Source organism: Dioscorea cayenensis, chromosome 12, assembly GCF_009730915.1.
Source record: "Dioscorea cayenensis subsp. rotundata cultivar TDr96_F1 chromosome 12, TDr96_F1_v2_PseudoChromosome.rev07_lg8_w22 25.fasta, whole genome shotgun sequence".
Taxonomy (NCBI): Eukaryota; Viridiplantae; Streptophyta; class Magnoliopsida; order Dioscoreales; family Dioscoreaceae; genus Dioscorea; species Dioscorea cayenensis.
Window position 1 is genome coordinate 20,277,724 of NC_052482.1, and position 25,755 is coordinate 20,303,478.

Consider the following 25,755-nt stretch of genomic DNA (forward strand, 5'->3'; position numbering starts at 1 on the left):
TTTTAAATTTTGAGTTAAATATAAGTCAAATTATTTGAATTTATAAGTATTAAAATAGTTTTCTGTGGGAGGATTGGATTGACCTTTTTAAAAATTTTTTTATCATTAAAAGCTTAAAACTGAATACATGACCATTGTTTTGAATTAGGTAGGCCATCAAAAGAGAATATATATGAATACAATTATTTTAACTTCGTTAAAAATAAATAGGTAAATCATAATTTTATAAAAACAACTAGAAAAGCATATACAAATAACAATGATAGAAAATAACTCGAGAAAAAACCAATGGATCTTTAATCTGATAATGTTGGTTTCACTGTGAAAGACGATAAATGCAAGACAAAAAACAACTGAAAAACATAAAACAATTCAAAACAACTCTAAAAGAACATTGGGAGATAGGGATAAAAATCGCAAATAGAAATCATTGAATGTAAAAAAACAAGAAAAATTTCAAGCTAAATATCCTTGGCCAAATATCTTTGGAAATTTTACGATTAAGCCTATAATCATGCCAAAACGAAGTAAAAAATCCCACTTGATAATGGACAAAAAAACACATACAAAAAGCCCATATGGCAATGAGGACGAATGGTATTGTCATTAATTTCTATGTGGTAAGTAAAAAATTTAACTCTCTTCTAAAACATAGTTGAAAATTTAAAAAACATACTTGGAATAATTTATCTGTATTGTTAAAAAGAATGCAATTAAAAATCCCAAAGTGAAAGCGAAATATATGTCCCTAAATATAAATTTGTGAATAAGTAATTTTGAATGCTTTTTATTTTTTTGTTATTTTTCTTTTAACAAAAAAATCCAAACCAAGCATTCTAAACTTCAAATGTGTTAAATTTGAAATCAATACAACCAAATTTTGTTTCCCTCACTGATTTGAAAAATCAGGATACATGCAACTAGTTAAAGACGACCTTGAAAAGATGATTCTAAGTTTTTGAATTCATAAAAGCAAATTGAAAAGATCAGAGAAGGTTACACATTAGAAACCAGTTTAGCAAGTGGTGCTCTTATCTCCTGCACAACACAAACAGAAAAGACAGTCTTTAGACTTGATGATGGATTCATAACATTGCTACAGGAGAGGGTTTTACAAACCTGATCTTCAACTTTCATTCGCCGAATCGAGAACTGAAAGGATGTTCAAAGCCGAAGAACCGAGATGAACTCCACGAACAACCGCTCCATATCCTACCTTGATTCTATGGCAGAGAAGCAAAAATAGCATCCCATAATGCTGTTCTTCCCTGGAAAAAATATGAATTAAGTTCAGTAGTGATTAGGGACATGTTAAAAAGAGTTTTGGCAGACTGAGAACAATAAGCTTACAAAAGGGCAGAGAAAAAAATGAATGAAATCTTTTGAGGCTACATAAACTTGAAAATTGACAGTGAAGCGTTGCGTGAATGACTGACTATATTCATTTCTGTAATGCAAGTGAATTAGGATTTAAACTCTAAAGAATATAATTCCAGCAACTTACATAACGCAATCTAATGTATGCCTTATAGACCAACTTTAAAAACAATTGGCAGAGTTTTATTAGTATAAGTGCACTTCAGATCTTTTGAACCACTGAAGATTCAATATGGTCCTGAAAAACAAAAAAATGTTGATTTGATTTCAGGGTTAAAAAAAGTAGTTCTAAATTGGACTCCTTATGTTTCCATAAGTTGGGGACTATTTCTGTATTCTTTTTCTTGTTACAATTACTAAAAATTAATTTGGTCTAGGGTTCAATGACCATAGTGAATATAGAGGTACAGTTCAGGAAGTAAAAGTGCACTTTCATCAAGTTATGTTTCCCTTTCAGGGGTCAGTAGAGTTAAAAAGTTCTGTAGCCTATAAATTCACTTAGAAATTCAACTATTTTTTTAGTTTCGATTTGGTGCTCTATTATCAGGCAGACAATAAGTCTAAAAATTAAAGCAAATTCCAGTGTTTCAGCTGGCATAGAAGACCACTATTGTGATTATTTAAGGATAAACTATAACAGCAAACACTTATACATTGGCAAAAAAACTAACCTGCAGAGAGATTTGAAGCTTTTTATCCCAATACAAAGCAAAAGTCGGAGGACTTTGCTTCCCAACTGCTAATATACAAGCCCCGGGATGGACCACAGATGGCACACCAGATATGATAGCCACATACTTCTCAGGAAACCTCTCTTTCGGGGGAAGAACTCCGAGGAACAAAGGATTCTTGCTTGACTGAGCACCCGAATAGGAGGCGGGATCGACATGTAACATCCATTTGGGATGATCTAAGAAAGCAGAGAATAGATATAACAGCAGGTGAGAGTCACTTGGAAGTTCGCCCGAATACTTTTTGCCTGCTTTGTCAGAACCATCTACACTCCCCAAATAGTTATAATTCTTTAAGCATGTTCCTTCAGCAAGTTCTGCGACAAATCAAGAACAGAAAACTCAAGAACAGAAAACAAGTCATGGTATTAACTCTAGCATATTTGACATCTTGGTAAATACTACATTGTACTGTTAAACATGCATAAAAAATTCATATTTTGAAAATATGATGTCTACCTCGGACCCTTTGCACAGTATAATCTGCACGCACACCACTTAGTGGGAGCAAGCCTCTAATCAGCTCTCCTTTCATCAATGTGTTAAGTCTCTGATGTTCAGTGATGGCATCCACACATGCTTGTACAAAAGGAAGTATAGGATTTGGCTGTGGTTGTTGCAAGCCAACTATAGGAGATTGCACTTCACATTGGAGGGAACGAGAAGAAGCACAATCAGATAAATTTATATGTAAAGCTAAACCATCCTAGCCACAGATGACAGTAAACAAGTTGCTTGAGTAATAGACAGGAATAGTGAAAGAAACTCACAAGCTGATGCATCACGTACTTGCAATAGATTTGCACGAAGCTGATGAAGAACCCCATCTTCATCCAAGGTAAATATCGGCTGCCACTCTTTGGCACCATCTATCAGGGACACATTGACAGGCACAGTAGTAGTCAATGTATCACTTCCAACCTGATTTACAGTAATGGAAACACCAACCCGCGCTGCTGCTTGCATAACCTGCAAAAATTACAATTATATTCACATTACAAACATATTCAGATCAAAGATGTGCATTAGAGAATGGTAGCTGAAAACCTGAATGTGACTTGTTTCGATCTTCTCAAGCAACGGATTCATTAGCATTGATGAGAACCACTGCCTCAGCCTATCCTGCCACTGCTCAATTTTGAGGGTAGACACCAAAAACTCAAAAAGCCTCTACTACTTGTTCCACTGACATAGGAGGTGGGAGCTCTCCCTCTCCTTTCTTAGGGAGGTGTGCTATACTTCTGGTTGGACATTCTCACAGGCCTCAGTGGCGTGCTCCTTGTAGTACCAGAAGCAGTGGCCGAGCTGGCTATTGAGCTTGGGCTGACAATGCCAAATCCCCTAATGGTGGCCGGGGGCGTAGTAGTTTCTGTCTTGACAGCTGACTCACAAAACTTCTCATCCACATTTGCCAAGAATTGCTCAAACAAGGCTTCTGTCTGTATCCCTTTTGCACTGCCTTTTGACCATGGGGTTGAAGGAGAGGATATATATTGAGAATGCAGCCGAGCAGGAGTTGAAACCGGGGACATCCCTGACATCTTCTTTGCACTACTAGCTAACTGTTGTTGCTCCGATCCAACTAATGATGAACGAGTGGGTGTATAACCAAAGCCCGACTTCCTAATAGGGACAAGGGGCTCCGAGGACAAAGTCATTGACTTGGGATGCTTCTTCACAACCTCATCATCCATTTTCTCACAAGGTTGCAGCTTTATGCCTAAGAGGTTCAATTGACGCTCAGAGAGCTTCTTCTGCTGATCCTTCATTCTCTTAGTCAGAACACCACCATTGCGCAGAGCCAAAGCTCGGAGGAAAGCAGATAATGTCGTGATGAACACCAGAACAAGCGCAGTTCGCAAAGATTTGAAAAGAAACACTGCAATACTCCACAGAGGAAATTAATCAAACAGTTAATGGGCATTACCAGAAATAGTTAGTGCATAGTGAAATCCTTACAAGCTCCAACTTTTGATACACGGATCAATCCCAAGCTATGAGTGAGCGAGTCCTCCCTGTAGGACCGACCAAGAAAACAAGCATCAGAAGGAGAAGAAGCTTACGCATGAGCACAGTGAAGAAGCAGAGAAGAATGTAAACAATTTGAGGGCAAGAAATGGTACATGGATGAGAGGGCGAGGAAGGATAGGGCGGAGACAAGGGCAGAGGAGGAGAAGAAGAGGACAGCGGATGAGGAAGGGCGGAGGCTGGAGGCGGTGAGAGCGGCGGAGAAAGCGGGGTTCTGGTACACCGAGAACTCGCGCTTCTTCGAGGAGGAGGAGGAGCAGAAGCTCCTCGATGTAGCATTAGGGTTTCGATCTGCTTCCATTGTCGTCTGGCTCGCGAGCTCGCGGGCTCTCCTCGGTCTCTGGTTTTCAAATCTCCATAGATTTCAAATGTTCTCTTTTTGCAAGCTTTACTTGACACTTTAACGGGGGTTCATTTGCGAATCGCACCTCATGACCATTTATAATTTATATTATGTGGCCACAAAATTTTTTTTAACATAAAAATTATTTATTTATTTTTCCAGTTGAACACTTGCAGGTATGACTTATGACTTTAGACAGACAGTTTCTGACTAATTTGCTGATGTGACGCTGATATAATACTAGAAATCACATGATATTATGGCCACACATACAACCGAAAAAAATTAAGTAATTTTTGTATTAAAAAAAAAATTTTGTGATCACAGTATTATAAAACGCAAACATTTGTGTTTATGAGGGAAATGAACCCTTTGAACGGGAGAATTAGAATTAGATTAAATATTTTATGGGGGTGTTTTAGTAAAACCGCGTACGGCACGACAAAGTGATTAATTATTACCGTGAGGGGGTTGCTGCAAAAAAATATAACTTCATTTATTTTTTGCACAAAAACCCACTAGTTTCAAAAACGCCAGGGGTGTTTCTGTAAACGGCATAAATTTTTGTCACTTTTGCAAGAGAACTCCTTGTTTGTTAGTTGTTCTCCTGAGGGCGTCATTGCAAAATCACAAAACTTCATGTAAAATTAACCTTTCCAGGGCGTTTTATGTAAAAACCGCACAAACCGTAGCATTTTTGCAAAAGCACCCCTTGTTATTAATAATAATTATGAGGGTGTCTTTTTGCAACCATAAGACTTTGCATTAAAACGCACTAATTTTAGTATATATCCAACTTTCTGGCCCTGGAGGATTGCAAAATACCTAACAATTTTGTACAAAAACCTACTAAGTTTGAAAAAATTATTTCCGGATGCGTTTCTCAAAATTCCATACAACTTCGCAGAAAAACACAATAATATCTTTTTTACTTGCCTAGTTTAACACATGAATTAAAAAATCTGTTAAAATTAGTTAATAATTTAAAATTTATAAAAAAATTATATTAACTTTTTAAAATTATTCTTATTTAAAATATTATTTAATAAAATATGTAGTTAAGTATAATTTATCAAAAGTTATAGAATTACATTAAATATAAAAGATAAATTTAAAAAAAAACTATATTTAATATGTTATAAATTTTATAGATAAGTAAAAAGGACAAAAAAAAACAACTTAAATAGGACAAGTAAAAGAAACCGAGGAAATACACAATCCCATACTTACATGAATTAACCAAAATTAGAGGGGCCATTCAGTCATAAAAGAAGAACAATACTTAATTCATGTCATTTATTAGTCAATTTCCTCAATTATGTCTCTCCAACTTATAATTTTTTTTTTAAAAAAATTCATTTAAATCACTATCAAGAGCCCTAAATCTAAAGTGTTCTAAAAAGTAAAGAGTAGTAGGTGAAAGCAAGCTAGAATTTTGATCGGAGAGGGGTAAGGATAACCCCGATTTGCTATCTACTCGACCCTATTCACGGAGTGCCTTCGCTCGCTTTCCGCAATTTTAGATATGATCGAGCTTGAGTTTAGGGCAGGCCCTAACTATTTCTTTTTATAGTTGAAAAGAAAAAAAGTGAACGTAAATGTGACTCGCCCACTTCCTGTTGGTTAAGGAAACTAGAAGGAAGTCGTGCTGATTTATTCACTTTTATCCAAATAAAAAAAAGCCGTGACATAGAAATCCAACTCATTTTTAATAAATTAATAGTTTATCCATTTTATTTTATTTGAGAAAAAAAATAAAGTCTAAAATATAATGGATAAACTAGGAGTCCAAAATACAATGTATAAACTAAGGAAAAAAAAACAAAAGGTGCTATCTCTACTTATCACCTTCATCCTCATCTTTCCGGTTACTAGTAGCATCCAACCTTTCTTTGTCAAATACCCACACAGGAGAAAGATAGCCAATATTGATGATAAGTTTAGGAAAAACATAATATTTATTATTAAAAAAATTATATTTAATTTAAACCAAATGTAAATAGAGACTAACAGTAACACAACATCTTCATTGGCAGTAATATCAGAAAATACATAGATTCTAAAACATTTTACTTTTTACAAAAATCTGTTTAGGCAAACATATCCTTCCTTAAAATCTAACTATGAGTGCTCTAAGTTTAAAGGAAATGTATAGTCTTAGCTTACTAGAGTAACTAATAATTCAACATCAGTTGAGTCAGGGGGCATTCATTTTGGGAGAACTAGGCGAAAGTTAGGCGAAATAGTCTAACTTCCTCCACTTATGGTGTTCATTTGTGCTGAAGTAGATTTTGAATTAAACTCACTTTAGTATTTTTTTTTTACTAAAGTAGGGGGAAGTGAGTCAATCTATAAAAACTCACTTTCTTTCGCTTCAAAAGTCCTTTTTAAACTCATAGAGCTTCACCAAACACCTAAATTCTCCGATTCTATTTTCACTTTCTAACAAATGAACACTAGAACTACTGGAAGTGATATCACTTCCCTCCGTTTCAGAAAAGTGGCACTTCCCCCACTTCCCGCTTCTGCCAAGTTCTCCCGAAATGAAAGCCCCAGTGAATTTACATTTGAATATATACATCAACTTACAATAATTTATGTTAAATTATATTAAACTTTTACCTAACATTATATCATAATCAGATCAATGAGTTCATTGGCAAAGTGATAGGCTAAAATTACTAATAATCTGGATATCACATCTGTCACAACTTTTGGGTTAAAATTGAGCTGTGGTAACATATGTCGGGTATACATCCAAAAGACAAGCAATAATTTCTCATCATCATGAAATTAATAAATCTCCTCAATATCACATTCAAAGCAAGCAAGAACCAAAGAATGAATACCAAAAGAGAGGGTATAATGCAAAGGGAAGAGACAGAACCTCTAAAATAACCCATCAAAGGGATGCTCATTCTTATGGTTTTCTTCCCAGAACTTTCTTTCAACCTGGTAAAGCCAAAAACAGAGAATTAATAAACACTCTAACAAGGCTTGATTGGGATCCACACTCACCTGATCCTCATCTTCAAGGGACTAGATACAAAGTTTGATAGCTAGTTGTTCCATATGACCCTACCTAGTCACATTCAGGGACCACGTTGTTCAAGTTCATTGGCTGTATGATACACAAAGATGCCAAATTAGAGCTCTTGTATTATGAGCACATCCACTCAATAGACCCCACGTTCATCATCTGGTCTTTTTAAGCATCCCCAAAGACTCTGCAACATGGACAAGCAAACATGGATTCAAACACCTTCTCTTACCTCCAACAAGTCATGGATGAGCTCTGGTTCTCACAAAACATTCTCTTGGGCAAGACCAGGACTGCTTCCTCAACTCCTCTTCCTGCCCACCTACCAACAAACTCATCTTCAGAATCACTTCCAGGAAACAGCAGCACATCACAGGTATTTAATACATCATAGTTTACGATTAGTCGAATTCATTGTTCATGTATATTAACTTGAATTGTGCACTTCACAGAGTAGGAAAAGCCATGCAGTATACAAAGAAAAGAAGAAACGACCTGTGCTGAATATCGTCATAGGAAAGCCTCTTTTCCAGCTGCAGCATCCTTCAACACCTACCTTGAGTGCAGATTCAGCACAGAAGATAAGAAGAAGAAGAAGCATACGGAGAGAGATGAGGACCTACAAGAGCCTGTCTGATCTTGAAAACTATGAGCTCCAGGGGTTCATGGATCTTGGGTTTGTATTCCACAAAGAGAAATTGAGTTCGGAGATGATATGTGTGATACCGGGACTTCAAAGACTAGTTGAAGAGAAGAGTGGAAGTGCTGAGAGGAGAGAGACCAATGAAGAACAGGTGAAAAGGCCATATCTGTCAGAGGCTTGGCTTATCAGTAAACCTGATTCTCCACTCCTCAATCTACGAATGTTGCCAAATTCTCTTGATAGAGCTGATATGAAGAAGCATCTCCGCTTCTGGGCTCGGGAGGTAGCTTCCCTGGCTCAGCAAGAATCATAAAACAATATCCAAAACAAAATCTAATGTTAACGTCTACCTGGCAGTTTCTTTTTTGTGTTCTGGGTTTGTGATTATTTCATTTTCCCGGTGATCGGAACTGCAAGGGCAGCTGTAGTGGCGGAAGCACTGAAGAGAAAAATCCATCTAATCCAAGAGAAAATGATAGCAGGAATTCCATATGCAGGAAAAGCATCCTTCTTTGTCAGCTATTAAAAAAATGGTGGGCATACACAGTTGGAAGGTACCTGTCATGCTGAAGGAGATGTTTTTCTTGATTGTCATGAGCGCAGGAGAATTCTTGATATCAGCCACTTGTTTTTTGATCTTATTTGTCAAGACACCAGCAAATGTAAATACAAGATGTAAAGTGTAAAATTATTAGAGAAAGAAGCAATGGATAAGAAAACTAGCAAAGGAAATTGTTGTTTTCTTCCTTACACATGCTGCAGCACCACATGAATTGTGTCCTATATAACAAATATTCCTGAAAATGCATTGCCAACGATTGTGATATTTTAAAATTAAATTGAATAATTATACACAGAAATAATCAGGTACAAAATTTGCAGCGGATGGCAGGGATTAAAAGTAAACAAACTGATATAGGAATGGAACACCAATGATGGTTTTGATGAAGTCTATGTGATAACTAATAATCAAAATGAAAAGCTCAACCAATTATTCAATCATTAAATTGAAGAACTGTAGCTATGGCTGTGATCTCAGAACAAAGGTTATTACACTATAAACTATCAACAAAAACTTGCTTGACTTCTGCACATCACCAATTTCACAAAATTCAAGGTTTTTGTTTGGCTGGATAAGCCAAATGGAATTCATCTTAACCAAATTTACACTTAGGCACACTGTCTGATTACCATTTACCAAGTCCCACCTCAATACACACAATGGCTTCACTATAGTTGCTTTTTTAAATTTAGCAGCTCATCAATATCATCCATATCTTTGAACAAACCTTATTAAACAGTTGTTTGAACTTCAACATTCCACCATAAAAATATCCATGTTCCTCTCAGTACATTTATCCTACAAGAGAAATCATAACCATTCCATTAGCATCGGACACTTGCTTCTGCACTACAGCTTCAGGCTTTAACATAATGCCCCAAATGATACCTTTTCCTCCTAGGAACCTAACCAGGCAATAAAAGTTGTCTAAATAGATAGGCATAATAAATGAGAAATATATATATATATATATATCAGGCGGTTTATTAACAGTTACAAATAGGCAGCACGTGGAGAAATTAAACAAGTTGATGCAGATATTTGTTAGATAGGACCAAGGACAGTCTTTGTCCTCTAATGATTGATAGAATATATTTAATTCTCACCAACACATATAATTAATGTATGGTAACTGCTAGATATAGAGTGGTACTCCAAGTCCAACATAGATCATTGAGCACAATAAGTTATGGCAAGAACCATGCCCCAGAATAGTGATCCGATGACTAAAGCTGATAAATCACAGCTGTGTATTGAATAAGAGTTGAGATTAAATTGGTGACAAAATACCACAACCATCACAGGCTTTGAAATAATAGTTAATCAGAACATGAACAAATACTTTTAGAAAGAAATTCACAAATGCTGCTATGCTCCAATGACAGTAAAGAACCATGCTACGGATCAGTGACCAATAAATATGAGTTGTGTTGAGTAAGACCTGAGGAGAAGCTACTAACAAAGTATCACTGGCATCACAGACTATGAAAAACTACTTAATCTGAACATACATACATTTAGAAAAAAAACTCACAACAAATCCTGCTAAGCACTTTGCACCTGCAGCATCTTACTGTTGTTACAGATCAGTGACTCAGTAGTAAAAGGCTGATAATGCTACTATATTGAAAAAGAACTGAGATGAGATTACTAACAAAGTATCACAAGTATCACAAACTTCCAAACAATACTTAATAAGAATACACATACAAATGATTTTAAAAAGAAAATCACAAAGTCCTGCCATGCTCCAAAGGAAATTTAGAACCAAGATCCAAAATTAGTAACTCAACATAAGAAATGAATGAAGCTTCTAGCAAAGCATCACAAGGATCAGAGACTTTAAAATTAAACTTAATCAGAACTTACAGATAATCAGAAAGAAACTCACAATGAAATCCTCTTATAAAGTCGCTTTGTATCTTGCTACAAAACCACGACCCAATGGGAAGAGATGATAATGCTATCGTATTGAATAAGAACTAAGAAGAGACCACCAGCAAAGTATCACAAGTATCACAAGCTTCGAAACAATACTTTATCAAAACATGCATACAAATACATTTTAGATTATATTAAAAAAAAATCCACAACAAGTGTGGCCATGCATTTGCATCATGATCCTAATGAACAGCATAATAGTTAAGAGTGGATAATATAACAGTATTGAATAAGAACTAAAGATGAAAATTAGCAAAAGCATCACAAGCATCAGAGAGTTGCAAACAATACTTAATCAGAACATGCACATAAATCTTTTTACAGAGAAACTCACAACAAATCCTGCCATTCAATGGCATCATGCTCCAAAGGCAGTCAAAAGTGAACCTCTTTTCTATTAGGCATTTCATCAAACAGGTACTGACTCCGCCCCAACGCCACCATCAAACCAAACCTTGAAATCCTTCTCTACTTCATCAGCGGCATCTATTTCTCCCAACCTTCTCAATCCTCTGATCAGAAGCCGAAACAAAAACTCATCCGGCCGGCACCCTCTTCTCTTCATCAACCCATACATCTCCTTCACAGCCTCCCCCTTCCCTGCCGCCAACAAAGATTTCACTAACCTCGCGACACCACGAATATCATGCACAAAGGTCTCATCTTTCCCTTCTTGTTCTTCGATTAAATCGGAGACCAAGACGTCGATCTCGGAGCTCATCTGGTTACGATTGAGGGCGGAGACCATCTGGGCATAGAGGGCAGGGTCAGGGCGGTACCAGAGCTCGCGGCGTGCGGCAAGGAAGAGCTTGAGGGCAAGCCGGGGCCTATCCTGGCGCTGGAGCTCGGCGAGGGCGGCGAGGAGGTCCGATTTGATAAGCCTGGATACGGGACCGGAGATGATGGCATCGATCTTGGTTTCGTCCCCGCCAGCGCGTTTCAGGGCTTGGATGGCGAGTATCGCCTCCGTGCTCAGCGTCCGGCCGCGAATCATCGGCCCACGGTTGTCGCGCGGACCGCAAGTGATTGGCGAGAGGGTGGGCATGGAAGCATTGAAGGAGCGTTTCGGGAAGCGGAGTACAAGCTGCGCGGAGAAGACAGCGGCGGCGGCAGCCATCGCCGGAGAACTGCTTTCCCGCGAAATGGATTAGAGAACGTCCGTGAAATCGTATTCTTATTTTTGAAAAAGAAGAAGAAAATGTTTTCTCAAAGAAAAGAAAAAAAGAAAAAGAAAATTTTGAGAATAATGGCTATTTTCCTATTTTTATATATACTTATTATTATTATTTTTTGTTTTTTTTATTGTTTAATTAAATTAAAATAAATTTTGATTGAAGTTTTTGAAAAGAAAAATATTTAGTGAATCGGATTCGGATCTATGTTGGATCCGCCTATGGAAAAAATCCGACCCGATAACGGTTGTTGTAACTGTTTGAACGCGAGCTTTTACTTTTTGACTCCATCTTCGATATCGTCCGTGCTTCTCTTCGAAGCTTCATTCGCGATCTCCCTCTCCGGCAATGGCTTCCCCTCCGGCGCAGGCGGCGCTCAAGGCGGTGACGCTCACCCACGTCCGGTACCGGCGCGGCGATTCTCTTGGTCACTTCCTTGCCTGGGTCTCCCTCATCCCTGTGTTCATCAGCCTCGGTGGCTTCGTCTCCCACTTCCTCTTCCGGCGAGAGCTCCAGGGCTTCTTCTTTGCCCTAGGCCTAATCTTCTCCCAGGTCCTCAACGAGCTTGTCAAGACCTCGGTGCAGCAATCCCGCCCCGACACCTGCGCCGCCCTTGAGATGTGCGACTCCCATGGATGGCCGTCCAGCCACTCTCAGTACATGTTCTTCTTCGCCATCTACTTCTCCCTCCTCTGCATCCGCGGTCTCGGCATCTCACCCCGATCCCGGCCCTTCCTCACCTTTCTCGCTTGGCCCCCCGCCATCCTCACCATGTACTCTCGCGTCTATCTCGGATACCACACCGTCGCCCAGGTTCTCATCCAGGCGATCTCATTTCATCAATCTATTTTGTTGATTTTGTCTTTGAAGTGAGGATGATAATGGTGTGTCCATGGATTGGATGAATGTTTAGGTGTTTGCAGGGGCGGGTCTTGGTCTTGTGCTCGGAGCGCTGTGGTTCTGGATTGTGAACAGTATCCTTGTGGATTACTTTCCGGCAATGGAGGAGAGTTGGATCGGGCGGGTCTTGTACATCAAGGATTCATCCCATATTAAGAATGTTCTGAAGTTTGAGTATGATAATGCTAGGGCAGCGAGGAAGAAGCAGGCTCAGGATTGATTTTGTAAGTTTCTATTTGTTTATTGAATATTTCTTTGTCGATGTCGTGAAACTTGAACTTATATATTGTTTGCGTTAATTTTAGAGGTATATTGAGGGTCTTTAGATCAGTGTCTTCTTATCCTGCCATTTGAGGTTTGATATGGCTGTAATTGATTATTTGTTCTATTACTGGATCTTTTTTCCATGCTGCTTTTCCAGATTGTATTGCACAAACTTTGTATTGCTATCTAATTTTGTAACTTTTTTGATTGATCGTTCAAGCCGATATTGATTGTCACCCCCACCCGATTGATTGTCAAATGGCCGTGATACAATCACTTGTTCCTGTGATTTTTGAAACACTTCTTCATGTGCATGGACTACCTCTTGTCTTAGTTCTCCTTCTTGTTGCCTTTGATGAATTGAATATAATCGCTAGTGTTATTTGTTATTGTAAAACTTAATTTGGATGTTTGGGCTTCCCCTTTTCTTCCAACATTTTGATCCTAAAGTTTTGTTTACGGAAACCAACGTGCATAGTTTATTCTTATTGTTATTATTATTATTTTAGGTACAGAGGTAGGATATGTTTTGGAATGTTGATCGTGGAATTCAATAATAAACAAACTATATGGTTTATAATGTACTGGGTACTAAGCAAGTAATGTTAAATTTAAGAATGCAAATAGAGGATATCTGGCATGTACAATGCTAAATTTCTAATAGTGAATAAAAGATTCAGGCCAAGATTTCTGGTGAGGAAATAAGTGATACTTCATATGACACTGTCTCACAGTCATGCCCTTCATTGAACAATGGAATTTTTATTATCTTCTTTTCTATTAGTGCTTGAGTAGCAAGGATGTTGAGAAAATGTGCATTTTTGGGGATTACCAGTCTGATATGAACATCAGCATTCGAACCTCCATTTGTTCCAACTTTTCTATATGGACCCCAATTTAGAGGACGGTGGAGCAGGATTATATCTTTCATGGTATTATTTTTTTTTTTTTCTTTTGGCTTGATTGTTATTTGAAGTTTTAAGGTCTATTTGAAGGATTTGTAAGAGGATGTAGTTGAGACATTCCAGTAAAATATTTGCAGTTCTCTGATGATAATCACCTTTATTGAACTTCTATTGCTTGAATCCTAATTAATCTAGTTGATAGTTTGTCATCATGCTTGCATTGTTTATTTTCTTCACAACACTATTACAGCTTTAAGCTTCCTATGGAGATTGGGTATATCTTGATGGCGTGTTAAGAGTTCAAACTTTATAGTGAAAGTAAACCAACATCCTCCTTTAGGCGGGCGAAAGAAAAGAAAAGAGGTTGTCTGCTGTGTTGTTGTTATGTTTGTCTTTGTCATAGACAAATGGAGATGAGGAGATGTATGTGAGCGGATCTATAGGGTAATGCAATAGCTTTTGAAAGTATAAGTTTTATATAAATAAAATGTAAGATTAAATGAGCACGCATCTGAGTATGGGATGATATGTGATTTGAGATGGTTTATGACTGTGGTGAATGGTGTGGAAAGTGAGACACTTGTACAAGTTCATGAGCTTATTTTATGGACTCATTGATGTTGGTAATTTTGTGGGATTTAAAGCCATCCTTGTTGATGCATGATATTATTCAATTTAGAAGGTGTGCATCTGAAGACCATAGAGTAAGTGTGAATTTTGGGAATTTGTTTTGATATGAGAAGATTAATGGCCACTGGTAACTAGTAATGATGCCTTTTCATATCCCAGCAAAACCAGAAAAACCGGCACTTTTCCTTTGGAGAAAGGGGCGCCTCACCTAATGTTGGTCTTTGTGGAATGGTTATCTTTGGCTTTTTGTTTTTGTTTGCTGTCTTTTGGAGAAAGGCTTTCTATCATTTTGTCCATAGTTAGGCTGTTTTAGAAAAACAACATGCCTGAGTCTGAGAAGCTTATCACCTGTTCTCTAGTTTACAATGTTTAAGGTTTGAGTATGTCGGATCCTACTTGCTGGTTACATGGAATGCAATCATGAGTGCTTTGGTTTCTGATTCTTGAGCTCTCTGAGGAAACTAAGGCATAAAATGCTTGCTTTTAGGTGCATGCAGGAAATGGTGGCGTATTGATATGTTTTTTCTAGCCATTATGGAATTAAGGATCTGAAATTTAAATCCAAATCAGATTGCCGGACTAATTCCTTGAGTTTTATCAACTTTGATTTTGGATATCAGAAATAAGAAATAGAACGCGCATGGGAGTATCATGAGAAGTTCAGAAATAATCATTCATTTAGCAAAGCAGACTTATACTTAAGTCTTAGCTCTGCAAGAGGAAAAAAAAAAGCCCTGCTTAGATGAGAGTGATAAGCAGAACATCTTTCGTTCTCAAATCTAATTTCCCGCTGTGCTTCTAACCAAAATCTCCATATATGTTATACTGATGTTTTGGGTAAAATATGTTGTTGGTGAGGAATGATGACTCTCTCTCTCTCTCTCTTTTTAGTGTTAGTTACTTTCGGTTAATTATCCGATTTTTACATATGTGCTATGTGCTTTGTCACAGCTATTCTAACTGCTTCAGCTGTTAGTGGTCAAGTTTTCCATCCTTATTTTTTGCAATGCAGATCTCTCCTTTTGCTGAAGTAACCCATCTGTTGAAATATTGTACCTTGCACATCAGTGGAGATCTCATCAGGTAATTGCTTTTATTATAACATTATAGCAGATTAACTTTGCTTGTTATTCTTGGGTTTGAAAGGAACTATAAAGAGACCTGGGATAAGTATTTCAAGATCTCATAACAGTAGGATTTCATTCCACTATTTATTGATAAAAAGAACATTTTACCCTGATTATATTGTAACTTTATGCAATTGAATAGTTATTAAAAAAAATATCAATTTCTAAATATAGTTCTGTTTGTTTCCTTTATTCATCTTTCTTATGGTGACAAGATTTCTATGCTGTGCATTACTAGGCAGACCAATCTATGGCATTCTGTGAACTGATTAGATTATCATTTGTTATTAGTTTTCAAACAATCACCACATGCACCTTTTTCACATATGAACTCAAGCTTTCAATTAGCATGACATGCTGATCATACATATATGATTCAAAATGATAGCAATACAACTTCTATGATTTGATTCAAATATCATCATGTAGTGATCCTAAACAACTATCAGACCTTATTTTGCTGGCTTTTTTTCCCCACTCGAACATATATGATATAACATATACCATCTCCTGTCATTTACCGAGATCACCCAAACTCTTGACCAGTAGATAAACAAACCCATAAATTGCATTCCATCGCTGCACTTTTGCTTTTCCTTCTCTATCCATGCCTTATCTTTCTCTGTAAAACAGATATTCTAGTTGTTTAGCACCATGCCCTTGTTCAAATAAAAATCAAATGCTACAACTGTTATTTGGATACGGAGGCCTTACAGTTTTGTGTGCATGATGCTTCATCTGAGGTTTTGGCTTGGGATCTGCATAGATTACTTAGCTCAGAAAAATCAAATTATAGCAAGATGCAGGTAATGCTGAAACTAAGTGTCATAGTATGTTGTAGGACCAAATAATTTGACCGACTTGACCATACGATAGATTGCTAACGTTTAATATTTCAGACACTACGTCAGTTTGATAGAACTATTCTGTAAATCTAGCATTTCCATCCTTCAATACCTGCCCTGGATATCTCTGGAGGGGGTAAAGCCGAGTGCGTCTCCGGCCCTCGGTAATCAATCTGGTATATTTCTTCATTACTTGCATCCGAGACTACAGCATCTGTACAAACCAAGAACAGTCTGGTTAAGTGTTTTTTCCATAGGAATATGTTGAAGGATTAGCAGATAGATGATCTGACCTTTGGATAGCACAAATGTGGCAACTATAAGAAGTGAAATGGCAACAAGTGTGCTCCATTGGCTCCGCTCCATTGACCTTCGACGCTTGTTCTGTCTGTTCTTCAAGAAGACCCGAGCCCTTGCTCCCGTCTCAAACTGACAAACATAAATAGAGACAAAGAGCAGCCATAAGAGAAGAAGGAAAAGGGAAGGTGGGTGATGGTGAACTGATATGAGGATTCATGACACCATACCCCTCTCTCATAAATTCACAATAATGTTTGAGGGAGACATGGACCCTTACACTCTCACGCACCTCTTTTGTTTTGGCATTGAGCTCTGTGGTGCCAGAGAGAGACACATGCAAAAGTGGGTTGGGTTGCAAACTGGTTCTCTTGTGTTTGATCAACCTCATAACTCACACTAGTCCATGTGACCAAAATTATTGGGTGTCACTTGCTAGGTTGTTTCTCTTTTAGAGCTCAAAAGAGACAGTTGGCGTGTCATGCCCCTCTGGGCCAAGAGACCTTGCTCAACATACATATGTTGGGAGGTTTTATGTGACCCTTGTTTGTCTGCTTATCATCCTCTTGTTCTATCGTTTGAATAGACTCTTTGCAGGATATGGTATTATGGATGGCCTGTTTTTCACCTGTCATTTTATGCTATAATTGGCCATATCTAGTAGCAGTAACTTCTAGTGTATGCTTGAGTAATATTTCTTATTGGTCATAGGCTAAGAAAGCTTCTTAGCCGTAATCCAATGATCAAGCGGTATAGTAATAGCCGGATCTCAATTAGAACCCTTCATAAGTGGTGGGAGTTTGAGTCATGTGTGAATGAAAGCATATTTTTAAAAGTGTGAGTAGTAGTTGTGTATAGGTGGTCTCAACACTCATATACGCATTGATTCCGTCCCTACTTGCTCCATTGAAGTTTGTGTGTGTCTTTGTCTTTTCTTAGCGGCTGAACCGCTCATTTTGGGAAAAAATTTCATGTATGCTAAATTGTTGAAATCATGTAATTCTTGTGAATTTATTTATACACACACTTACAAAATATATATGTATATATTGTATGTCACTTTTGTTTAAAGTTGTTAAACAATCTCTCCAGCTTTCCACAAGTAGATTTGTCACAATTAAATTATATATTTATATTTCGCACGAATTTTACTTATTAATTTTTTAAACTTAAAATGTTTGGGAGAGAAGAAAAATCAGAAGAATTAGCTGATACGAGAATAAAATTATTTATAATCTACCTGTGTCACGTATGGATGAAACTATTTTCTTAAAATCTTCATGAAATCATTAAATTCCCTTTTCCTTGCCTGGTACCCTAATCCTGACAACCAAATCCGAGATAAATCAACTTGTCTAACGCCTATCAAGGGATTCGAACAAGCATCCCTTGCAATTGGATTTTGAGTCTTTCGCTACTAATAATAATAATAATAATAATAATAATAATAATAATAATAATGTATTTCATTAAAAGCCTATATGACTACAAAAATAGCGTAAACACAATGGCAAAAAAAAGGAAATATGACAGCAAGAGGAGTAAGCATACAACCGACATAATTCACTCATTTTATTACTTAAATGCATGTCCATTATCACCCAAACCCGATTTGTTTGATTGTCTCAACAATCTTCATTCTTCAATAAAGAGGCAGGCTTAGATTGGTGGCCTGTCAACTTCACACTATAATTTCACCAAACTACTCCATTCGCCAGTAAAATCACTGGTCCAAAACAAGATATCTTCATCAGAAAACCATAAAATGTTCCTGCAATTACAATGATTTTTGTTTTTCTGCACCACATGCTTAGCAGCATAGTTATTAAACTCGTATCAACCTGTGATCGGACTAGTTGATCCAATGACCCAGTGTTTAAACCAGTCCGGATCTCTAATTAGACTGATTATGCAATTAACCCATTTTGACCCAGATTGACCCGCTTCAATTTGGTCAAACCCAGTGCCCCGGCCAGATTCCGGGTGAATGATTTTTTTAAAATAACTTTTTCATCCTTTGAATTTTTTGATCTAATAAATTGAAGAGTATATATATGTAATTTTGTCAAAAGTTAAAGGTCTTAGTTCGCCGAGTCTTAGGTCTGATGAGACTTTCCACTAAGGCTACTTGTTCAGATTGATATAGGAATAGGACTCGCCATATCGGCTTTTCTTTTTTAATTTAAGTTTGTATTTTTTTTTTCATTTTCTACTACTTCCAAATAAGAGATTAATAATTATATTTTTTATTTTTCCATCAAATTATTTATTTGATAACTAATAATTTATGAATATTATTATATATCATTATATAATTAAAAATAATTTATAATTTTAAAATAATATTATAATATATTTCTATATATCCAACATTGACCGATGATTGACCGAAACCCAGAACCTGACCGGGTTGGGTAGAATAACTATTCTTAGTAGTAATCAGACTATTGTAAGTTCATATTAACAGTGCTCTTCTGATGTGACAACACTAAAACATTAGGTGCCACTGAACTTTCATAAGCTACAAGAAATCTGGAAGAAACACAATTATATTAAAGATCATCAAGAATGCTACAAAAACTCTCTTGTTCTTTAATCCATTCCTTATTGTATTGTGTCATTCATTTCAATGCTTTGATTGTTTAGTGGGGAAAAAGCCAATCAAAGCAGAAAGGTCATTTTTTTTTCCGATATTTCTTGTCTGCAAAATAATTTAAATCTATATTTATCCTTATAACTATTAAGTAGGGCTACTAAACTTTACCTGGTCAATCAACTGGAGAGTGTTTATAGTTTTTAGGAACTACTGCCTGCAACACACTGTAGGCCCTCTTTTGGTATCTCCTTTCTATTCAATTCTTTGCTATTAGTTTGAAGAACTGATGGGAGTGGAGCAGTTATTTCAACAACCTGAAAGGAAATTCACATCTAAGACTCAACAATGCATGTTATGCTGATCTGGAATCATAAATATACAAACCTACATAGATCTCAAAGATTATAGCATAATGTATATAAGCATAGATGGCTGGTTTCACAGGCTTGGGTGTAAAGGACCTTGAGGGTGACATGCTCAAGGAGTCACTAGTGGTTTGATGGGACTAGTGTATGTCTACCAACAGACAAAGGGAGCTTTCCTTAGGTACTGTATGAATTATGAATACAAAGAGTGAACATGCATTCCAGAGAAGTGTTTTAACCTTGCAGTAAATGATGGCATATGAATTGTATTGATTTCGAAAGTATTAAGCAACAATGACTAACCATTGTAATTCTAATGATATAACACTAGCCTGTAACTCATAATACTGTGAAAGAGAATCTAGGAACTGACAAAAGAGAAACCAAAGCCAAATCTTTGACAAAGATTGCATTGGGTTTTCCATCTCAGCAATTTTTTGAAAAATTTCACATATTCGTGAAATTTCTCTCAACAATCTCAGTTCAATCTGCTATCTGAAGACCATGAGTTCAAGGGTAAATAGGTAATCTTCTTACGGCTTAATCTTACATGTGGATATCTCGCTGTATTCATATGCTACACCAGGAAGAAAATTATGGTCATTGTATACTAACCTCATCCGTGGATGGGTGAAATAGAATAACCCGATGTGCATGCAAAAAATAGCCACAATCTCCTGGTACAGGGTTTGTTGGTTTATTATACCCTCTGCAGAAGAACATAGCAACAACAAAGAAAGATATTTACAGTCAATACATTGAATATGTGAAATATTAGTTTACTGAAAATGCTTACAATTGCTAAACACTTTCAGCCTATATGGAGGATGGACAAGGAGCAAAGACTTCACTTATGAGAGCATAAATGACCAATGTGACATCCTTCATGGTTATTTTTAAGAATTAACTGATCTAATAATTTGTTGCCTCAAAAAAGAGCTCCAAACTAGGTGTCTTTCATCCCCATTAGTAGCAAAACATGCAAGTAATTTGAGGTTGCATAATCTACTTAATCAAGGGTATTTAAGCAAATGCAGCCAACTATTACCCATCTTCTGCAAAGCTACCATCTACCAATTCTGACTCGACCGATTTTGGATGTCCACCAATGTCATAAAGAGGATCGCCTATCAAAAATTTTCAAAATCAATTATTATCAAGATGGCTAATAATAACTAGTGGAATTGTATTAAATTGACAGAAAGATAGAGTCATCATCTTCTGACAGCTCACAGTTCAACTGTAGATTGGCATAGTCAACATGTCATAGTAAGAGATCATGCAGATTTGATAAATATATTGAGAGCAAGTCCATATAATTATTAATTGTATGCAGCATGATAAGACAACTCAGAAAATTTTTAATACAAGCGGGACAACAGTGACAGGCAAAGAAAAAACATATGCTCCAAAATATTTAACTTCTATATACCAGCTTTTCACATAAAATCTTGTGCTCAAACATGACATCTTTACCGGGCAGGCTTCTTCAGCCCCTACAAAGCACTTATATTGTGTAGGCATTCTTCAGGCGTATCACTTCATTGTTTGGGATTTATTAGACTCTCTTAGAACAATAAGCTAAAAGAAACTCTTTTCTCTTAAAAGATTATATATATATATATATATATATATCTGTGTGTGTGTGCAAGTTTCTCCCCAATAATAATAATAATAATAATAATATAAAATATAAAAAATCTCAAGTGCTTATTATTATAATCATATTTTCTTTTTGCATTCAATGAACTCAAGAGTTATTTCTCCATTTTTATTAAAAAATATGATTACAACCATAATATGGTCTTTACAACATGTGTATAAGACATTTATATCATCGGAATGCGGTCTTTACAACCGGTGTATGGAACACGACCAAAAGTATAAGACATTTATATCATCAGAATGTGGTCTTTACAACCGGTGTATGGAACAAGACATAACAGGCAACCACTTATACTCAAAGTCACTAAATATTTAAAATGCTAATGTATCTGTATATTAAAATCAAATTTGTGATTAAGAGACTTTTCTCCATTTACAACAATTGAAGAAGGTTCAAATGTACAAGAATAAAATAAATTTACTGCAATGAGAAATTAAACATAAAAAGCAAACAACTCACCAAAAAGTGGATGCCCAATAAAAGCAAGGTGAATGCGAATTTGATGTGGCCGCCCCGAATGGATCTCTACCTAAGAAAGAACTAAGAAAAAAAATATTCAGTTGAACTAGTAGGTGAATGAGTTTGTTAGAATCCTAGTTAAAAGCATTTCAAAAACCTCATGTATGACACACTTGGTCCACGAATGACTCAGAAAATTGTCACTTTGGTAGGAGGTTAGTTCTACATGAATATTGTAGGATATGGAAATTACAGCTAAAAAGGGATAGGCATTTATGATCGAACATTTATATTCCATTTAATGACACCCAATGTTTCCTTAACAGTAAAATTTGAAAACAGGGCAAAAGTTCTAAAATCTACCTCAAAGATAGACCTAAACAAGAAACGCAATTGTACTAAAACAACTTTGAAGGAGGTACACTGTCCACAGATGAGAATACCTGAACCAATGTCCGTTTTTCCTGCACATCTCTTTCAACAACAGACACTTTGCTCAAAGCAGGCTTCCCTGTTTTAATAAGACAGCATTTAATATGGGCATAAGGTAACCTATTTTAGTGGATATATGTAAATGGGTTAAGCAGGGGTCTGGCTTGCTCCGGCCAGAGCGCAGAAGAGACTTCTAAGACCCTGAGTTTTTTAATCAACCAATTTGGCCACATGTGCATGTACACAGATAGATAGATACATAAAGAAGGTCCATTAGGTTAACAGAAAGAAAACCTGAAGAAGTCGCAACATAAAGCCCTTTTGCAACACCAGGATACTGCATAACTCCAATGGGCTGTTTGATTATAACCTGTGACAAACCAAACCGGATTTTATTGTTCAAAAAAGCCAATATGCTAAGAAAGGTTTTCAGGGACTGATAGCTGCTTGTGTGGAGGCGCTCTTACACACTCACAAAAAAAAATAATAATAATGGCATTTTTTTCTTTAAATATATAATATACAGAATTTAGAAATTGCTCGTCTTCATGCATGTGAATTCATTGTGAGCCATTACACAGAAAATATATATCTCATATAACAAGACTTTTACCTCATCATCTTCAAGTAGCCCTGTCACAAGTGCTCTATAGAACTTTGAAATCCTCCAATCCTTATCAAGCTTCTGGCTATATTTTCTTTGAGTGGTCAATGTAGAATTCAGATATAAGGGGTCAAAAATAAAGAAAATTATGTCATGTTCTAAATGGCAGTAACTTCAAGGAAACATGTGAGAGTAGGTGATATCAGAGAAGCTCTATATACAAGGTTGATTTTCTATAATCTTTTCATTTTTAAATATTCTGAGTATTAGCTTCATCTTTCATAAGAGAAATCAAAGAAGGGAGCACAAAACTGGAGGTTTTCATCGCACAGAACAATATAAGAGAGATCAAAGAATTATTCTATGAGTATTAGCTTCATCTTTCATAAGTCACTAAGAGGGATATGCATTAGATTGTATTCTGTATACAGTAAGTGACTGTATGTTCTCGGTCATTTTACTTGGGCTGATCTTTATTCAGTTAGATATTTGCGGGTTTTGCTAATCTGACAGCATTTGAAATAACAATTTTTTAAGACCTCCATATCAGCAATTGTTTAAGTTATATAAACCAAATAGCTTTTGAATAATGTCAAAGAAAAGAAAAAGAAAAATTTGCACAAAATGATCAATGAAATATAGAAGTAATTGAAAGAATAACAAGAAAAAATCCCACATCACCTTTTCTCCTCGATGGCAGATGTACCGACAGCAAACAATTTTGCAAGGCCAGTTTTTGCCTGCTTTGTCTTAGCACACAGTAATATTCCTAGCATTCAGCAACAATACATAAAGTTAACCACAGGAGTTCGCTCAAAATAGAGTAGAGGTCAAATCATTACTATAAATAAATAAACTGATAAAAATAACAGAGGCAACTGCCTATTAGCAAACTGATAAAGTGTTCATTTAGATTACAATAAAAATTTAAATAAATAAGTCTAGACTTTGGATCCTTGTTTTGCTTGATCAACTCAGCCACCTCCACCAGTAAGCATTTTCAATTATTAAGTGTATCGCCTTCTAATTTTATACAGGGAAATGCATTTAATTGATTAAAAAGATTCAACTAAAAGATGCTATGCCATTATCCCATCAGACTCAGAGTGGAAACATATTTACTGTCTCTTTCCAACCAGCTCTCACATCAAAAGTGTGAGTGCCAAAAGATCAATTCACCTCGTGTGGTGAAGATATGGCAATCAAAACCTATATCCTTCTTGGAAACAGAACTTAAAGCAGGAAACATTGAAAATATGCAACTTGCCATTAAAATAGCACATGGTGTCATGCAATGATTTCAAATATTTAACGCAGACACGAATCATGAAATCTTGTTAACAAATAAAGAAAACCTGATGTGCCTCGTCCCAGGCGATGAACAGGTACAGGATGCGCTTCTCCACAACGACGTGAAACAGGAATTCCTTTCCATGTATTCCACCTTAGCTGCTGTAGGACAGTTCTCTGCTGAAAAATTCCTCCAGGCAGAACTTGCAGACCAGAAGGTTTATTTATAGCAACCTAATCACACAAAAAAAATGTAAAAAAATAAAATAATAAAATCAAAATGCCCTATTAAAACCCCAGTAAGTTGATGATCTTCGTTTTCCCCTACCATCAAATTTCACAAAACTAAAAATATCAAAATATTACCCAAACATTTTCTTTTTCCAATGCTCATTATGAACAAAGATCAAACAATTATTTTGAACTTTATATAAGTCTTCGAATCAAACCATAAAAAGAAACATGAGAAAATGCTAACCATGTGATCATCTTCATAAAGAACTTCAAGCAGATAAGGGGCAGGAGGTTCTTTCCAAGGAAGCCGATGATAAACTACTTTTGAACCCGCTCTAAACAATGCAAGCAGCAAAACAAGGATTGTTACTTCACTACAGAAAAAAATTTTGAAGGACAAGATGAAACAATCACATTCAAACCTAAGAACAGTCTCAGGATCCGTAACAACTTGGCCGTCAATGGTAATCTACAACGACAACAAACATCATCAAAATAGCAAATAGAAAACCAAAGAAGAAATCAAATGACACGAACCTGGCCATTCCGGATTCTTCGAAGCCAACTGCATCAAAGAAACAAAAACACAAACAAACTTCAACCAGATAACCAAGATATCAAGGGCTACAAGAATCAGAAGAGGAACTCACCCTTCCAGCGGTGCCGAGCTCTTGTACTCCGTGGAATAGAATCCGATCAGCGTTGGAGCTGTTCGAATGAAGGAATGGATTAGAAATCGGAAACGAACAAAGAATCGGATCAGGAGAAGAGAAAGCGAAGAAACCAGGATGGATTGAAGGAACGGCGTCAGCATAGGACAAGCCTTCGTTGAGCTCCGGCCATGGTGCCCCGAAGGAGTACGGTGGTTGGGGCGTCGACGAGGTGGGCATCGCCATGAGTGACCTCGAAAAGCACAGGGTTTCGTCTCGGAGGTTTTGGAAGTCTGCGAATTGCTATTCACCGTCGATATAGAAATCAAAGGAAAGTCCTCATCCCGATGCAGTTGTTGAATAGCAATTATTATTAATATTAATTAGTAATAATTTTATTATTTCTAATTACTATCCACTAATTTTATTTTCTTTTGTCTTCTTTGTTGTTATCTTTAGTTTTTATTTAGTCAAAATAGTGTGTGTGTGAGAGAGATGACTTAAGTTTTTTTTTTTTAATACAAATCCAGCATAACAAGTTTGTAAAAATAATCATTAAAAAATTTTTTTTTAAAAACAATATAACATAAATATATGAAAAACATCGAATATCAGCAAATGATGAAAAGTAAGAGATAAATAACATGTGAAGTT

The 25,755-nt window shown here is 36.4% G+C and overlaps 5 protein-coding genes and 1 long non-coding RNA gene across 10 annotated transcripts; 2 read left to right on the top strand and 4 right to left on the bottom strand.

Annotated features, from left to right (window-relative positions):
* Positions 1-833: 833 nt before the first annotated feature.
* Positions 834-4,563, bottom strand: LOC120273517 (transmembrane protein 209-like). Its single transcript, XM_039280150.1, is given in 11 exon segments — positions 834-1,038; positions 1,120-1,240; positions 1,242-1,268; positions 2,049-2,425; positions 2,568-2,750; positions 2,879-3,077; positions 3,156-3,245; positions 3,247-3,333; positions 3,335-3,987; positions 4,068-4,123; positions 4,232-4,563. Coding segments are annotated over 10 exon segments (1,992 nt in total). The 5' UTR covers positions 4,438-4,563; the 3' UTR covers positions 834-1,038; positions 1,120-1,126.
* A 1,726-nt stretch (positions 4,564-6,289) lies between these two features.
* On the bottom strand, positions 6,290-8,137 carry LOC120273016. Its single transcript, XR_005540490.1, has 4 exons — positions 8,015-8,137; positions 7,752-7,833; positions 7,367-7,600; positions 6,290-6,365 (listed from the first exon to the last, which is right to left on the bottom strand). It is a non-coding gene; the product is annotated as an uncharacterized LOC120273016 (long non-coding RNA).
* Positions 7,593-8,914, top strand: LOC120273014. The gene is made up of 2 exons (XM_039279651.1): positions 7,593-7,895; positions 7,972-8,914. Exons 1-2 carry the CDS (start codon positions 7,728-7,730, stop codon positions 8,473-8,475), a joined length of 672 nt encoding a protein of 223 aa, XP_039135585.1. The 5' UTR covers positions 7,593-7,727; the 3' UTR covers positions 8,476-8,914.
* A 1,952-nt stretch (positions 8,915-10,866) lies between these two features.
* On the bottom strand, positions 10,867-11,882 carry LOC120273392 (protein THYLAKOID ASSEMBLY 8, chloroplastic). The gene has a single exon (XM_039280019.1). The coding sequence runs from the start codon at positions 11,780-11,782 to the stop codon at positions 11,075-11,077; it is 708 nt and encodes a 235-aa protein (XP_039135953.1). The 5' UTR covers positions 11,783-11,882; the 3' UTR covers positions 10,867-11,074.
* Positions 11,883-12,112: 230 nt separating this feature from the next.
* LOC120274106 (lipid phosphate phosphatase gamma) lies at positions 12,113-15,850 on the top strand. 2 transcript variants are annotated; one of them, XM_039280865.1, is made up of 3 exons: positions 12,113-12,650; positions 12,751-12,961; positions 14,157-14,412. In XM_039280865.1, exons 1-2 carry the CDS (start codon positions 12,186-12,188, stop codon positions 12,955-12,957), a joined length of 672 nt encoding a protein of 223 aa, XP_039136799.1. In that variant the 5' UTR covers positions 12,113-12,185; the 3' UTR covers positions 12,958-12,961; positions 14,157-14,412. The 2 variants fall into 2 exon arrangements, with proteins under 2 accessions (XP_039136799.1, XP_039136798.1); XM_039280864.1 differs by lacking the exon at positions 14,157-14,412 and adding an exon at positions 15,549-15,850 and having other exon boundaries at positions 12,114-12,650.
* A 140-nt stretch (positions 15,851-15,990) lies between these two features.
* LOC120274105 (RNA pseudouridine synthase 5) lies at positions 15,991-25,401 on the bottom strand. Of its 4 annotated transcripts, XR_005540700.1 has the most exons (18): positions 25,236-25,401; positions 25,102-25,159; positions 24,989-25,016; positions 24,874-24,920; positions 24,696-24,786; positions 24,283-24,451; positions 23,609-23,696; positions 22,937-23,021; positions 22,618-22,693; positions 22,335-22,402; positions 21,892-21,961; positions 20,815-20,893; positions 20,382-20,475; positions 19,570-19,715; positions 16,802-16,937; positions 16,621-16,722; positions 16,378-16,421; positions 15,991-16,285 (listed from the first exon to the last, which is right to left on the bottom strand). XR_005540700.1 is itself a non-coding variant. In XM_039280863.1 (15 exons), exons 1-14 carry the CDS (start codon positions 25,345-25,347, stop codon positions 19,602-19,604), a joined length of 1,170 nt encoding a protein of 389 aa, XP_039136797.1. In that variant the 5' UTR covers positions 25,348-25,401; the 3' UTR covers positions 18,251-18,531; positions 19,570-19,601. The 4 variants fall into 4 exon arrangements, 3 of the variants coding, with proteins under 3 accessions (XP_039136797.1, XP_039136794.1, XP_039136796.1); XM_039280863.1 differs by lacking the exons at positions 15,991-16,285; positions 16,378-16,421; positions 16,621-16,722; positions 16,802-16,937 and adding an exon at positions 18,251-18,531 and having other exon boundaries at positions 22,937-23,012; XM_039280860.1 differs by lacking the exons at positions 15,991-16,285; positions 16,378-16,421; positions 16,621-16,722; positions 16,802-16,937 and adding an exon at positions 18,251-18,531.
* Positions 25,402-25,755: the final 354 nt, after the last annotated feature.